We start from the raw sequence: 16,948 nt of genomic DNA on the forward strand, positions 1-16,948 counted from the left end.
GCTGAATGGAATGTGGGACAGACTGGACCAATCTGCTGTACATACTGGCAAGCATGGGAACCAGGGAAAGGGATAGGCCTGGTGGGGGTTATTGCTGGTCACTTTGACTAGGCTGCACCACCCACTGGTTTGTGTGAGGGCTGAGTGTGTGGTGGGCAGGATCGGGCAGGGATCCAACTACCATTGGTTTGTGTAGAAGACAGGACTGGAGGCAGAAATGACCCAGCAGTTGCAGCCACCGGCCGAACTCTGCTCTGAGAAGCACACACAAGAATCAGGTCTGGGTTCACCTCAAGTGAAGTTTCTTTGGGGATTCCTCCAACTGAACTGCTGGACTCAGAACCCCAACCATGAAGAGAAGTGCAAGTTCCATGGTCTGACCGTGAGGTGCATGTGTAAAAGCTGCACCTCCCCAGTGGCTCAGATGGAGCATTGGACAGCATGTCCAGGTGCACGTGGAGATATGGCAGCACACTGGAGGACAGAACAAATCAATCAACTACTCCAGCCAAGCAAGAGTTGTCAGTGACTGCCAGGGCAAACTAAGGTGGACTATGTCAGCCAGTGGATTCTGGAGAGATTTCATTGTGCTTGGAATGGAAGGTTGGCAGCAATTCAGAACTGTTGAGTTATTGAAACCACTTGAGCAGTGCCTTCAAAGCATGCCCCATACCGGGGATCCCGGGATGGTTGAGAGGTTGGGTGTGGCTTCTCCCTTTGTTTCTCCCCTCCCCCAGATACAGGAAGGAAAAAAGAAGAATGCGGAAACAGTGGTCTTACCCACTTTCTGTAGCCCTTTACTGTTTGCGCCCTAGTCAACTGTGTAAAACTCGTCAAAATAAAATAGTAATTTTTTTTTTTTTAAAGAGTTGAACAACAGAGTCTGGTGTGGTAGTTTGGTGGCTGGGGTCCTCTCCTTGCCTGCGCCAGGACCTTGTAGGTGACTTTTAATTCTGGCAGCCCTGCTTCCCACCCAGCTCCCTGCATGTGGCCTGGGAAAGCAGTCGTAAACAGCCCAAAACCTTGGGGCCCTGCACCCTTGTGGGAGACCTGGAAGAGGCTCCTGGCTCCTGGATTTGGATCAACTCAGCTCTGGCAGTGGCGGCTACTTGGAGAATGAATTAGTGGACAGAAGGTCTTCCTCTCTGTATATCTGACTTTCCAATAAAAATAAATAAATGTGAAAAATTAGAGTTGAACAGTGGTTGTCAAGGTCACTATTATTATTTCTACTAGAAATATTTTCATGATTGTGTAGCTGGAGCGCAGCTCAGGGCTTTGGATATGGTTGCTATATTTATTGTTTGAATAAATGACCCATCCTACTGAGTTTTACATTTTTAAAAATTAGCAAAATTTTAAGGATCGGTTTACTTTTTAAAATTAATTTCTTTTTTTTATATCTGGTATTTTGAAATTTGCTTCTGACTTGTCCTTTTTTTCCTAGTACATAGTAGTACTGAATGCATACTGATTTTGCAAGTAAATAAATTCTGTAATGTTTAGGTGGATTCTCAGGTTAATAGGCTGAAAGAAAAATACTAGAAAAGAGCCAGTTGAGTGCAGAGGTCTAAGATTCCAGGTTGAGGGTCTTGAACCTTCTACTATATCCTATAAAAAAGGTGAATATTCTCTAGGAAGAAATTTTGTGCCCCAGATACGTGAGCAGGAATATCTCACATGAGACTTGGTGTAGTTTCATAAATGAAAATCCTGATATGTAACTGTATACCTATATATTTTAGTTGCTGTTATATATGGACGTACTTTGTAAAGAAATGAGGAATTGTGGGGTTATTGTTATTACTCTTGAAACCTTTCAAAACTTAGATGCAAATAAGGTGTAACACTTGAATTCCACTGTTGGAGAGTTTGATGTCCCCTCTGACAGGGATTTTTTTGGGAGAAGCTATGTGATTGTAAAGGCTGTGTTAGATCAGCACTTTCTCTGTTCTGATTATTTCATGGAAGTGCTGCTTGTTATTTGTAGGCATTGATGTCAAGAAAGGCCGTGGTCGGTATATTGACACCTGCATGGTCATCTTTGCCCCCCGCTACCTGTTGGATAATAAATCGTCTCACAAGCTCGCGTTTGCACAGAGGGAATTTGCCAGGGGACAGGTAAGCAGTGTGCTGCTGCTGCTTTTTCTTGTTTGTAATTTGAAAGAGAGCGAGAGAGTGAGAGCTCCTGTTAGCTAGTTCACTTCCTACTTGCTGACAACACTGGGGCAGACCAGGCTGAAGCTGGGAGGTGGGAGCATACCCCAGGTCTCCCCTATGGGAAGCTGGAACTGAAATTTAAGGCATCACCACTGCCACTGGTCTGCTGAGAGGGCCTGAGTCGGAAATCCAGCCCAGGTCCTCTCCGGGATGTGAGCATCGAACTGCTAGCTAAGCACCCAGCACAGTAGCTTGCTTTTGTAGAGTGGCTAGTGCTCATTTAGGAACACAGTGAATGCCAGCATGATTGTCAGTGACATGAGTAAAGTGTTCTGTGGCAAGGCTCAGGAGAGGTCCTCTAAACTGAGTTGGTGTCTTGACAAAAGCCAGTGATCTTACGTGTTTCAGGGAACAGCCAATCCCGAAGGTTACATCTCCACTCTTCCTGGTTCCAGTGTGGTTTTCCACTGGCCTCGGAATGACTATGATCAGCTGTTGTGTGTCAGACTGATGGATGTTCCCAATTGTATTTGGTCTGGTGGCTTTGAGGTCAACAAGAATAATTCCTTCCATATCAACATGAGGTAAGTTTGAGGTTACAACAGAGTAAAGATAACCTTGCTTGAGGTGTGGAGACATACTAAGTGAGCCTCTGCTGCTGTTTGTAAAATGGCCACATAGATTTTTGTCTTAGATGGGGGTTTTAGATCTTGTACAGTGCAGGGAGGAAGTATGAGCGAGCGTTCTGGAACAGAGAACAACAGTTTTGAACTGTGTAATTGCTGTAGTCTGAGAAGCTGTGAGACTGAGGGACAATATGAACTGATGGGACAGTTGTCTGTTCGGAACCTTCTGTCTCTGCGTTTCAGTGGAGACATTGTGTTTTTCTCTATTCGTGGACATTTGTATAAATCCATCTCTTACTTAGTGCCATTCCAGTAAATGTGGCCACCCTGAGGTGGCTTAACAAGCTAGCCCAGGATGACTTAATATTTCTTCTTGATTTTATCAGGAGCTATTACAGTTGTTTTAATGAAAAGTATGCAGAGCGTGCAGTTTACCATCTTAGCTACTTGGGAGTGTGCAGTTCACTTTGAAGTGTGAGTGTATTTACATTCTCTTCACACAGTTTGCCTAACCCTTCTCGTCTCACAGAACTGAAGCAAGCCCTGGATCATTTACACAAAACAGGGGCTCATTCCTTTTATCCAGAATGCCTGGCGACTATGTATATCTCTGTACCTAAGGGAAGTTGAATCAGGCACTGGTTATCTCTTTGTGATTGACATAAATTGTTTATAATTCCCTCAGTGTTGTTTTGTGTTGTAACATGTCAGGATTTTCTTCATCTTTTTTGTTTGTGTTTTTCTTAAAGATTTGTTTATTTTCCTTGGAAAGACAGATTTACAGAGAGAAGGAGAGACAGAGAAATAGATTTTCCATCTGCTGGTTCACTCCCCAGATGGCTGCAATAGCCAGGGTTGAACCCATCTGAAGCCAGGAGCCAGAGCTTCCTTTGGTCTGTCATGTGGGTGCAGGGTCCCTGAGATTTGGACCATCCTCTACTGCTCCCAGGCCACAAGCCAGGAGCTGGATGGGACATGGAGCAGCAGAGACGAGAAGTCACACCCATATGGAATGTCGATGCTTAGAGGTGAGGGATTAGCCAGTTGAGCCATTGTGCCAGCCCCAATTTCCTTTGTCTTTTTTCTTTTCTTGAAGATTTTTAAATTTTTATTGGACAACCAGATGTACAGAGAGGAGGAGAGATAGAGAGGAAGATCTTCTGTGTGTTGATTCACTAGTGGCTGCAATGGCCGGAGGTAAGCCGATCCGAAGCCAGGAGCCTCTTCCAGGTCTCCCACATGGGTGCAAGGTCCCAAGGCTTTGGCCTGTCCTGTCCTCAACTGCTTTCCCAAGCCACATACAGGGAGCTAGATGGGAAGCAGGGCCACCGGGATTAGAACCAGAGCCCATATGAGGTCCTGGTGTGTTCAAGGTGAGGACTTTAGCCACTAGGCTACCTTGCCGGGCCCTCCTTTGTCTTTCATGGCTCAATAACATGCACACCACTTTTTTGTTTTGTTTTGTTAAATTTTTATTCTGAATTTTTGAATTTTATGGTACAGTTTTGTGTAGACTGGGATTCCTCCCCCCCCCAGCAGTTTCATTGGGACTCCATCTTTGATTTGGAGACAGGGGTGCACATTGTATTGTATCCCCACATCTGGATATGGTAGTCTCTATCACTATACATTCCCATAAGTGAGAAGCCGCGAAATAAGGCCAGCACCAGTATGAATTAGAACAACAATCACAACGACATTACAGCACCATGAGGAAATGCACCACTGAGTGACCAACGCACGGGTGACAAAAAGAAAACACAAAACAGTCCCTTGGGTAAAATGATGCCACCGATACACACCACTTGTCAAGTATTCATGTGTTCACTCGCGGCGGGGCTGCTTCTGTCCTGCTGCTGTCGTGGTTAATGCTACCATAAGCATGCTTATCCGGGTATCTGTTCCAGCAGTGTTTCAGTCCCACTGGGATAGCTGCAGAAGTGAGATTGTCACCATCTGTTTAGTTCATTTTACTTCCAGTTGCTTGAGGAGATCGTGTACTGTTTATTGGCTTTTATGAACTGAAGAAATTTAACATTGATTGGATGCTTTAAAGTAAGTCCTTACACTAGACTGAATCCAGGAGCGTCTGTCGTAGTCGCCTTCTCTAAGACATAAGGATGGCTCAGTTGTGTTCATTGATTGATGTATTTTCTGGTATTGTTTCATCTGGAGGAGCAGTCCCATTTTTTCCTTTCTTGTTTTTATTGGCAACATTTTGAGACTTAAGCCAGTTTCTTGTAGAATGTCTTGCTTTCTGTATTTGGACTGTAGTTTCTTACATATATAAGTTTAGATCAAACTTTTTTTTTTATACCAATATTACTGTATGGTATCAGGAATCCCATTGTGTCCCAGAAGGAGGCCTGCAGGTTCTTTGATGGTGGTAAGTTTGATTACTGCTTAACTAACAATGGCATCCAACAGGCTTCTGTACTATAAAAAAGTTGCTTTTGCTTCCTTGGAAAGGAACCATCTATTGGAGCAATAATTGAAGACTGAATATTTTTTTCCCAGAAAACTTGCACCCAAGGATTTGATTGTTATTATTAGAATCTGTTATTACATTGCTAGCTATACAATGGTAATTTTTTGTCTTTTTGTTTCTTCATTTGTTGACTGGTATGCTTTTGTACAGACTCGTTTCTGTCTGATGCGTCTGTATAGACATGCATTACACACATGCACTCTGCACGTGCGTGCATACTCAGCTTTACAAAAAAAGACAGTAAATTTTAAAGAACTGAGGGAATTAGAAAATCACTACTTTGTGATTTTATTGTCAATTTTGAGTTGTGGAATGAACAAAGAGCTCATTGTGGGCTGAGCATCAGTGTTGTGGCTGGGAGACATGTGAGAGAGAAGAAAGTGCCTGTGGTTTGTTTCCTGTGTTTTACACAGCCTCTTTGTTTCCTATTTCTGCAGGGATACGTTGGGAAAATGCTTCTTCCTACGAGTGGAGATTACTCTTAGAGGAGCCACATATAGGATCTCATTTAGTGACACGGATCAGTTGCCTCCTCCGTTCCGAATTGACAACTTTTCTAAGGTGTCAAGGGGAAGCCTGTCATTTTCACATAGGGCAGGGTGAAGTGTGTGTTGCCCTTAAGATAATGATGCAAAACTTCCTGATTTTAACTTTGCAAGAAGTTGTCATATAGGTTCTGTATGACTGGACAACCCAACACTGAGGTTTCTGCTGGCTTTGCTGGTTACTAGTCAGCCCTGCAATTTCTTATCCCCGCAAACTGAGTCTGCTGTGATGCCCTTTGTGTAAACTGGGAAAAGAATCAGCTTTTCTAGCGACAGTGGGGACAGTTGTGCTGCTTGGTTACCACCAGCGTGAAGTCCTGCAAGTGAAGCTCAAGTGCAGCTCAGTAACTTGTGCTGTACCTTTAAATGACAAAATATCATCTGCTCTGTGGGTGACTTTTTATTTTTATTTATTTTTTTTTACTCTTTGGTTACTATTATTTTAGATGATGTTTGCATAGTTAACCAGTGGGAAGGATCCAGGGTTAGGGAAAAGTGGATGTGACCATTGTTTCCAGACTTTCTATTTCTTCTTCCCATTCCTGGCAGGAGGGAGAAGATAAGGGGAGAAGCTGTACCCAGCCTCCCAACCATCCCAGTGCCCAAAGATGGGGAAAGTCCACCCGATATCAACCCAGGAGTGACTTTTTAGTAGCTGACTTCCAGTTTTTTTTTCTGTCTTCAAGTGTAGCAGAGGGCGTCTGAGATGGCAGGGGTCAGCTGGAACGAATGCCATTGGAAGGGTAGAATTGTTTCCTTTTGGTCGTTTGCTTGGCAAAGCTGCTTGAAGTCACTGATTGAGAACACTAGCCCATGCTCCTTTGTTGGACTCTTTGGGATTTGTAAAATGGTTAGTTTAGATTTGAAGGGGTAAGATGGGGAGCCTTGCTGAAAATTTTCCCTGGAGAAGACTCGGTTGGGGAGGTCTGGAACTAGAATTTAGGAGGTGCCGACTCCGGACCAGTGACACCATCCTGAAAAAGTGCTCTCTGCCTTCCCTGTGCCTCTAGGTGCCAGTGGTGTTCACCCAGCACGGGGTGGCAGAGCCCAGGCTCCGGACAGAGGTGAAGCCTATGACTTCGTTGGATTATGCCTGGGACGAGCCCACGCTGCCTCCTTTTATCACCCTCACCGTAAAAGGCGCAGGTTCCTCAGAGATCAGCTGCAACATGAATGATTTCCAGGATAATCGCCAGCTTTTTTATGAAAATTTCATTTATATTGCTGCTACCTACACATTTTCTGGGTAATTCTGGATTCAATTACTGTTCTTATAAAGTAGAAGATTCTAATTATTGACATGTTTTTAGCAGTTTTGAAGGAGACCAACGTATGAGGAAAGGTTGCTCAATTTTTCACAAAATCCCAGACTTAGGATCTATTTTGAAAGATCACTTAAGTAGAATGTTTCCATCTTAAAGATTTATTTATCTTTATTAGAAAGGCAGTTACACAGAAAGGAGGCAGAAATATCTTCCATTTGCTGGCTCACTTCCCAAGTGGCTACAATGGCCGGAGCTGAACCGATCCGAAGCCAGGAGCCAGGAGCTTCTTCCTGGTCTCCCACATGCTTACAGGCTCCCAAAGCTTTGAGCTACCCTCTACTGCTTTCCCAGCCCACAAACAGGGAGCTGGATGGGAAGTGGAACAGCCGGGACACGAACTGGTGCCCATATGGTATCCTGGGTGTGCAAGGATTTAGCCACTAGGCCATTGTGCTGGGCCCTGAACACTTGTGCTTTAGCTAGATTAAAATTTATCCAAAGAGGGAAGACTTCTCCTTTCCCCAGTAATCCATTCTGATATTAGATGACTCCTCCTATGAAGTATTATTATATGTTAAAATCCCTGTTGCTTTGAGTGCTTCTTTTTTTATCTGTTCCTAAACTGTTCTTCTTGCAGTTTATATTCTGTTTTGCTCATTTGAGGCTGATCAGTGTTAATGTAATTGCTGACATCATCATTCTGACCCTCCATCCTTGAAAACACTGAAATTCACCTACAGACAAGGCTAGTAGTCTGATTTTATAAACCAGTCATCTTTACTGCTGTTTGGCTAGTTATATTTGGAAAGCTCAAGTGAAGACTATTTTAACTTCACCGTAAGAGTCAAAACACTAGACTTTTAAAAATGATCATCCACCAACATTCAAATAGCTTAACTGTTTTTTTTTTTTCCAGCTACAGTTACAGGGTCAATTTTAAAGTTTATCTTAAAAATATGGACAAATTATGAATATTTAGTATTAAAGTACATATCAGCTGATGAACAAGGCATTTAAAGTCATATTCTTTCTCAGAATACCCTGAGTAGTTTTTGTTTTAAAGATATATTTTATTAGAAAGTTAGATTTACAGAGAGCAAGATCTTCCATCTGCTGATTCACTCCCCAAGTGGCAGCAATGGTCAGAGCTCGGTTATCCAAAGCCAGGAACAGGAGTTTCTTCTGGGTCTCCCATGTGGGTGCAGGGTCCCAAGGCTTTGGTCTGTCCTGTACTGCTTTCCCAGGCTGCAAGCAGAGAGCTGGATGGCAGGTGGAGCAGCAAGGGCATGAATTGGCACCCATATGCCCATATGGGGTCCCGACACATGCAAGAGTGAGGGTTTAGCTACTAGGCTATCATGGTGGGCCGATCCATAGTTTTGTGCATGAATGGAATTGTTACCCATGCCTGGGCCCATAGATGACCTTTGCTTTCCCCAGTTGTGAATTGATTCACAGATAAGTGTCACTGTTTCCTTTGTATGTAGCAGATGCCTTTTGTAATGAGGTGTGGGGATGTTTGTCTTGTTGTAACTGAGCCAGTAATACTTGTTTGTTGTTTGTTTTTTGAAGATTATGGCACTTAGGAGAATAACATACTAAAGGCTTAGTGCCTAGAAGGCCAGTTTTGAACCCAGCATGATGGTTCAGTGGCTAAAATTCTTGCCTTGCACATGTTGGGAACCCATATGGTTCGTGTCCCAGATCTTCACTTTCCTCCTAACTCCCTGCCTGTGGTCTGGAAAAGCAGCAGAGAATGAGCCAAAGCCTTGTGACCCTGTACCTGTGTGGGCGGCCCAGAAGAAGCTACAGTTTGGCTCAGCTCCAGCCATTTGGCCACTTGAGCAGTGAACCAGCGAATGGAAAAATCTCTCTGACTCTCTTTCTTTCTGTAAATCTGCCTTTCCAATAAAAATAAAAATAAATCTTTAAGAAAGAAAAAGCTGGCTCCAGGGCAGTAGCCTTGTGGCAAACATCCTGACCTTGCACAAGCCAGGATCCCATATGGGCACTTATCTTAATCCTGGCAGTCCCACTTCCCATCCAGCTCCCTGCTTGTGGCCTGGGAAAGGAGTCTAGAATGGCCCAAAGCCTTGGGATCATGCACCTGAATGGGAGGCCCATAAGAAGCTCCTGGCTCCTGGCTTTGGATTGGCTTAGCTCTGTCTTTTCCAGCCACTTAGGGAGTGAATCAGTGGCCGAAAGATCTTCTTTTCTGTCTCTCCTCCTCTCTGTATATCTGACTTTTCAATAGAAATAAATATTTAAAAAAGAAAGAATAAGCCAGTTTTATTTTAATTTTTTAATTGTATAAATTTTATTTTTCATAATTTTTACATATTTGATTAGGGTGTGAAGAGTCAAGGGCTAGAGAAATGTGGGTGAGGCCATTGTTTTGATATTCTCTTTTTTCCTTCCTGTATCTGGGGGAGAGGAGAGATAAGGGGAGAAGCCATACCCAGCCTCCCAACCATCCCAGCGTTCCTGATATGGGAAAAAGCCAGCTTTAAATCTGTTTGTTCATCATTTGTTTTTTCTTGTGTTATATAAATTCCAGTAAAGTTACGAAGCTCTTTAAGGTAAGGATACAGGTAGAGGATGAAGAGTTTAGAGGACTGAGCAGCAGGAAGCAAGTCCCTAAGAGGCCAACTGTTCCTTCAATGTATTGGGTTCATTGTCTTTGCATGTTAAAAGAGAGCTAATGATGGTAAAGAAATCCAGTTAAAAAGATTTTTTAAAAGCCAAAACCAGAGAGAAAAAGGCGGAGACAGCGGAAGAGATCTTCCAATGCAAATTCACTCCCCTGATGGCTACAGTTGCCAGAACTTGAGCAGGCCCAAGACAGGAGCCAGAGACTTTGAGGGCTCTAACATGAGTAACAAGGGGCTCAGACACTTGGGGCAATTTCTGCTGCTTTTTCCAGGCCATTAACAGAGGACTGGACCTGAAGTGGAACAGGTGGGACTCGAACCCAGCGCCCATATGGGAGGCTAACATAGGCAGCAACTTTACCCACCAACTGGTCTTTTCCTGTGCTGCCTTTTTGTGTATTTTTAAAATGATTTATTTGTTTTTATTGGAAAAGCAGATAGATTTATGGAGAGAAGGAGAGACAGAGAAGGATTGAGCTTTCATACATTGGCTCATTCCCCAAATGGCTGCAATGGCCAGAGCTGAGCTGATTTGAAGCCAGTAACTTCTGGGTTTCCCACACGGGTGCAGGATCCCAAGACTTTGGGCCATGCTCCACTGCTTTCCCAGGCCACAGGCAGGGAGCTGGATAGCAAATAGAACAGCTGGAATACGAACCAGTGTCAACATTGGGTGTCAGTGCTTAGAAGGTAGAATTTAGTCATTGAGCCATTGTGCTGGGCCCCTTTTGCTTCTTTTGTTAAACTGAAATTCATGTAAATTTTACTGTTTCAAACTGGCAGTTTATATCTTTATATTTTGCACCCATCATGTCTACCTATTTCTGAAACCTTTCAAGCAGTTGGCTTCTCAGCAGACTTCAACAGCCACCGGTTTGCTTTCAGGCTTTGTGGGTTCATTTGTTCCACGTATTTAATGTAAATGGGACAATAGGAGTGTAAAGTGACTTGTTGTGTGTGGCTTTACTTATTTCTCATAAGTTTTCAGGTTAATGTGGATAAGCATGATAAGATACAAGTGCTTTATTCGTTTTTTAAGAGGCATGCTGTCATTTTTATACCTGATTTTCAGTTATGTTTATGCCTCCATCTTGGGATGGGCCTTTGGATCATTTCTGCCTTTTTGGCTATTGCGAGGAATGCTCTTGTAGGCATGTATTTGTTTGCATGTTTGTTTCTAATACCCACAGATGGAACTTCTCAGGTTCTAATACCCAGAAATGGAATTTTTCGGCTCGCTGGCAATTCTGTGATCATTGGCTTCCATTTTCTTGTGTCTTCCTTGGTTTGTTATTTGTCTGCTGATGTTTGTTATACCCACCCCCTAGGGTGTGAGTTATGTCAAGGTTCTTGACACATTTTAAGATTGTGTATTTGCCTTTGTAGTTGTGAAATTGTAAATTTATTTCTGATACTGTTGGCTTAACATAGTTGATTTGTAAATATTTTCTCTTTGAGTTGTTGCTCATCTGGATAAATCCTAGTTCATACATTTTCTTTGATCATTTGACCATTTTGTGTCAATAAGTCTTGTTCTTACCTCTGAATGCATTTATTTACTGATTTGCTGGTTCCTTTTTTGAGGATGCTGACACTGAGGCCTCTTACAGATTTCCTGGAGGGTAGCTGGGCTCCTGCAGTCCCTAGAGCCACTGGGGGACGCAGTGTCCCTGCCTGGCAGGGAGGAGCTCCTGGCCTCTTTGAGGCCTTGTCCGAGGATGCCAGACATGGACTGGGAATGCAGTGCTGCAGATCTTCACCTGGCAGAAGAGCGCCAACTCTTGGTTCCTTGGATGTTTGACTTGTTTTTAAACTTTTTTGCCTTCTTCATTTTTTTGGACTTTTAAGATATGTGGTCATCTGTTTATGTCTAGATTTTCAGCCACTAAAATTATTGGAAGAAAAATGTCAGTATTTTTCCTGACAAATCAAAGTTTTTACTCTCCAGAGGGAAAAACATCTTTGTGCTACTCCAGTCGGGATTTTTCTTATATGCTTCAGCATTTTTGTCTTTTTAAAAAATATTTATTTACCTGAAAAACTGAAATTATAGATAAAGGAAGAGACAGACATCTTTTTAAAATATATATATATATTGATTGCTTTTATTGGAAAGTCAGATTTACAGAGAAAAAGATCCTCTGTCCATTGGTTCACTCCCACAATGGCTGCCATGGCCAGAGCTGAGCCAATTTGTAGCTTCTTCCGGGTCTCCTATATGGGTATAGGGTCCCAAGGCTTTGGGCCATCCTCTACTGCCTTTCCAGACCACTGGCTGGAGAAGCATGGAGCTGGAAATAAAGTATAGCAGCCAGGACATGAACTGGCACCCAAATGTTATCCCGGTCCTTGGAAGGTGAGGATTCAGCTGCTAGGCTATCATACTGGGCCCAAGACAAAGACATCTTCTGTCTACCAGTTCTCTCACTAAATGGCTGCAACAGCTGGGGCTGAGCCAGGCATAGCCACGAGCTTGGAACTCCATCTCATTCTCAGTGGGTAACAGGGGTCCCACTACTTGGGCTGCCTTCTCAGGCATAGTTGCAGGAAGGTGGATCAGAAGTGGGCCAGCCACGGCTCAAACTAGTACTCACAAGGGAAGCTGGCATCGCAGATAGCAGCTTAGCCTACATCCCACAGCACCAGTCTAATTTTGTTGTGTTTGGTACAGCTTCTAGGCATGTGCTTTACGAATGCCTGACAACACAGGTGAGTGTGAATGCATATGCAGCTATGTGTGTATGTGTGTAATTTTTCTGTGTTGATTCTAGTTTGCAGGAGGGAACCGGAAGGCCTGTGGCTTCCAACAAAGTCATCACCTGTGCAGAGCTCGTATTGGATGTCTCACCAAAAACACAAAGAGTTATTTTAAAGAAGAAGGTAAGAGAGCTTAGAGATAAGAGTTCAAAATCAGTAATTTTTAAAAAAGATTTAATTATTTTTATTAGAAAGGCAGATTTACAGAGAGAAGGAAAGACGGAAAGATTTTCTATCCACTAGTTCACTCCCCAAATGACCACCGTGGCCAGAATTGAGCCCATCTGAAGCCAGGCGTCAGGAGCTTCTTCCAGGTCTCCCAAGTGGGTGCAGGGTCCCAAGGCTTTGGGCTGTCCTCGAGTGCTTTGCAGGCCACAACAGGGAGCTGAATGGGAAGTAGAGCTGCTGGGACCTGAACTGGTGCCTGCAATCACGGAATCCGGTGCTTGCAAGGGGAGAATTAGGTATTTGAGCCATTGCACTGAGGCCTAGAATAAATGATTTTCAGCACTGCAAGAGACGCAGGGTTGTCCAGTCTAAAGTTTTTGGTTTCTACATGAGGAATGTGAGACTTAAGAGAAGAAGCTCAAGGCACAAAACTCGGGAGTCAGTGCCTCCACTCCAGTGTTCCCCAGCCCATGGCCCATGCTTCAAGGAGTTCTGAGTCTTCCTTGTGGTCAGTTCTCTTTTTGGAGAACCTAACCCTTGCATTTGATTTCTCTTTTCTTTTATTCTTCTGTTGTTCCATAAATGAATTAGAAAATAAAATCAGACTGTTAAAAATGTTCTTTTGTATGCTGACCGCAGAATTGTCAATCACTATGAAAAGAGAAAAACAAACAAACAAATAAACCCAGAAAGGTCATTTTAACATTCTTCTCTAGTTAATTTATTCTTGGTAGTAGATCTAATTTGTGGAGAGAAAAGCAGTCAGCTTTGCCCAAAAGACTAGTTTTAGCTGAAACTAAGAGTCGTGTGGTTGGGAGCCTGGAGGTACAGAAGCCACTGGAAATGGAGAGAGACCACCAGTGTAGCTCTTTGAAACGCTTTCACCTCAGGGATATATTTCTAAAGATGTTGTGTAATTTTTATAGCCGAATCAGAAAGAATTCTGAGTTTCCATTTGCCACCTCCGGTGGCATTGCAGGTAGCACTGTTGTCATTTGTTGCCCTTCCACTTGGCTTGGCGCTCATTTTGCTCTTGACAGATTTTAGTTGGTTAGGAAAAAGTTTATTCAAATTATTTCAAATGTTGCACATCAAATGTATCTTTAAAACATGTGCTTTGCAATTTAATTATGTATTTTAATGACTATTGATATATAATTTACATACCATTAAATTACTCATTAAAAATGTATAGATTTCAGCTGTTTTTGGTACAATCACAGTGGGCCATACACATAAGCTCCCTGGATTTCTGCCCGCCTACGTCTGTCTAAACTTTTAGGATTTGATAGTTAGGTACAGAAGAACATTGAAAGGGAAAATGGTGCATATCAGGTGCTTTCTTTTTTTTTTTTTTTTTTACGTTTTATTTTATTTTAAATGTGAAAAGTCAGATATACAGAGAGGAAGATTCTCCATCCATTGATGCACTTCCCAAGTGGTCATAATGATCGGAGCTGAGCCCATCCAAAGCCAGGAGACAGGGACCTTGAGCCTCCTCCAGGTCTCCCACGTGGGTGTGGTGTCCCAAGGCTTTGGGCTGTCCTCCACTTCCTTCCCAGGCCACAAGCATGCAGCCAATCCTGGAATGGGAAGCAGGGCCCACCAGGACATGAACCAGCAACCATATAGGATCCTGTTGCATGCAAGGCGAGTTAAGCTCCTAGGCCATCATGCCAGGCCCACATCTCAGATTTTTAAGAAGAAATTTTGAGTTTCCAACTTATGATGAGTCTGTGCAAATGGGCAAGCAGTGGAGCAGTCCTGGCAGAAGTGGTCCTCCTGGGGCCTCTGGGCTTTGCTCCCTCATCTGTAGCATCTGCAGGGTGATGAAGATGCTTTTCCGTTTCAGTTTGGTGTTCTGGATAGCTGGGCCCTCATGTGGGGACCGAGAGGGAGCCAAAAAGTCCATGGCTTCTCTCTGCAGACACACAGAAGAAAGGTCATGATATTGACTTCAAGTCCTGGCATTGTCACATAAAGAAACCTCATATTTCATTTCCGATTCTTCTGTGAACTTCATTTTTCTACTCACCTTCAAAGTTTATTAGGGAAATCAATTAAAATGTATGTAACTTGCGATGAAAAGGATTGTAGGATACTGACAGCAAGCATTTATTGAAGCTGTACCCATGTGCTAGGCCTGTGGATTTGTCATACTTATGAACATCTGTAAGAGGTAGCTTGATTTTCCTCTCTGATTGATCAGGAAGCTGTGAAGAGATTAATTTGTCCAACGTTAACTCGGCTCGTAAATGGTGCTGCTGGGTCTCAGGCCCTGACAGTGTGACTCTAACATTCATGTTACGTACTGTGTAGAATGCAAGAAGTCTGTCTTTCCAGCAGGAGAGCAGCATATGAATGAGTGTGTCGGACCCACAACTGGCTGCTGCATCTGACGATCGCCTGCCTGTCGAGTGTATGTAGGGCTGACAGGTCTAGCTAGAGTGCAGGTGTTGCTGAGTCAGAATTGTAACAGGTGTTGTTAAACTTAGGTGACCTGTCATGACTGAGACGGTATGTAGTGAATGTTTTGTTATTATTATTGTATATGTTGAAATTTATGCCATTTGGTGATTGACTTGGTGGAGTTGAGTATTCTTGAGAAGAAAATATATTTGGTTAACAGCAATCAACTTAGTATAACCTTTGAATACAGTTAATGAACATATGAGTATAACCAACTGTCTTGGTTGGAGATCATAATGTAGTATATCTCCTTTGTAGACATTAAGGAGAGGAAAAAAGACCTTTGGTAAGTTCTGATTGTCTGTGAGCTATGAAGATAATCAGATGTCAGTTTGAAGAATATCGTGTGTCCTTTATACCATTGGATCTTTCTTTAAGCTAGGAGTCCCCGTCTGGAACAGTACTCCCGGTAGAGTGGTTGGCCTAGGATATTGCCCAGTCATTTGTTCTCCTTAAAAAAAAAAAATGTAAAGTGTATAGAAAGAAAAAAACTTTAAAAATTTGTTATTTGTAATTTGTGGTTGTTTGGTTTAAGAGTGTAGCATATTTTACCAATATTGCAATTAGAGATTGACAGTAAGGAAACTCTGAATGAGGCATTTGTCTGCCGTGGCAAGTGTCTGCAGGGCAGTTGCTGCCTGGGAGGAAGTAGCCCCTGGAAGAAGCTCTTGGCGTGAGGAGCTGGCTGTGGCCGTATGTCATTGGCTCTTTCTTTGTACGTGTCTGCCCGACAGGAGCCAGGGAAGCGTTCCCAGCTGTGGAGGATGACAAGCACTGGAATGCTGGCCCACGAGGGCTCTTCAGTTCCTCATAACCCTAACAAGCCCTCGGCCACGCGCTCCACCGAGGCCGCCGCCATCCTGGACATCGCCGGCCTCGCCGCAGTGACTGACAACAGGTAAGTCCAGGCCACTTGATTTCAGCTCAGCGCTTTCAGATTCAGAACCAAAGCAAAAGACATCAGAAAGCTAGTTTGTAAACCTTGTAAGATTTTGTGTGTTTTTCTTAACTGACAGAAACCTGTCCTCGTCCTGGTAGGGCTCCTGGGCCTTTGAGCAGTTTAATAACTAATGTCTGTACAGAACGAATGTTTCTTTCACTCAAACTTACAGGCTACTTTCACCCCCTAAAAGTGAACTTTTTCTTGTTTAATATTTTTTGTAATATCTTCAAGAGAAGAAATTAAGTTTAGGGAATAATAAAAAATTTCTGGGTATTGTAACATTAATTAAAATAATGCTGTGGGTTTGTAGAAACAGTGAACCAAAGAATCAAAATGCAAGCTGTGTGGGCCCGGTGCAGTAGCCCAGCAGCTAAAGTCCTTGCCTTGAACATGCCAGGTTCCCATATAGGTGCCGGTTCGTATCCTGGCAGTCCCGCTTCCCATCCAGCTCCCTGCTTCTAACCAGGGAAAGCAGTCAAGGACAGTCCAAAGCCTTGGGATCCTGCACTTGTGTGGGAGACCTGGAAGAGGCTCCTGGCTCCTGGCTTTGAATCGGTGCAGCAGTGGCCGTTGCGGTCACTTGGGAAGTGAATCATCGGATGGAAGATCTTCCTCTCTGTCTCTCCTCTCTGTATATCCGCCTTTCCAATAAAAATAAAATAAATCTTAAAAAAAAAAAAAATCTAAAAGAAAAAAAAAAGGCCAACTGTGTAAAGTCCTAGCTAAAGCCACAAAGTATCTAATGTATACATCTGCTGGCTGAGAGACTCAAGAAGTACTGAAAAACAGTTGGCAACTTGAAAATGAAATGGTGTGATTTTTCATTTTGGTTTTATTGTGTTTGTTTGTTTTAAAGATTTATTTTATTTATTTATT

The 16,948-nt window shown here is 43.1% G+C and overlaps 1 protein-coding gene across 3 annotated transcripts in view; it reads left to right on the top strand.

Moving 5' to 3' along the window:
• VPS13D (vacuolar protein sorting 13 homolog D) overlaps positions 1-16,948 on the top strand; it is a 245,173-nt gene that overhangs the window by 112,844 nt on the left and 115,381 nt on the right. For all 3 annotated transcript variants that reach the window (XM_040987935.1, XM_040987936.1, XM_040987937.1), the window contains exons 50-55: positions 1,991-2,121; positions 2,569-2,744; positions 5,712-5,835; positions 6,830-7,065; positions 12,507-12,615; positions 15,864-16,027. In XM_040987935.1, the coding sequence (XP_040843869.1) occupies positions 1,991-2,121; positions 2,569-2,744; positions 5,712-5,835; positions 6,830-7,065; positions 12,507-12,615; positions 15,864-16,027 (940 nt within the window). The remainder of the gene's footprint in view (positions 1-1,990; positions 2,122-2,568; positions 2,745-5,711; positions 5,836-6,829; positions 7,066-12,506; positions 12,616-15,863; positions 16,028-16,948) is intronic.

Source organism: Ochotona curzoniae, unplaced genomic scaffold (assembly GCF_017591425.1).
Source record: "Ochotona curzoniae isolate NIBS_2020 unplaced genomic scaffold, NIBS_Ocur_1.0 contig_4792, whole genome shotgun sequence".
Lineage (NCBI taxonomy): Eukaryota > Metazoa > Chordata > Mammalia > Lagomorpha > Ochotonidae > Ochotona > Ochotona curzoniae.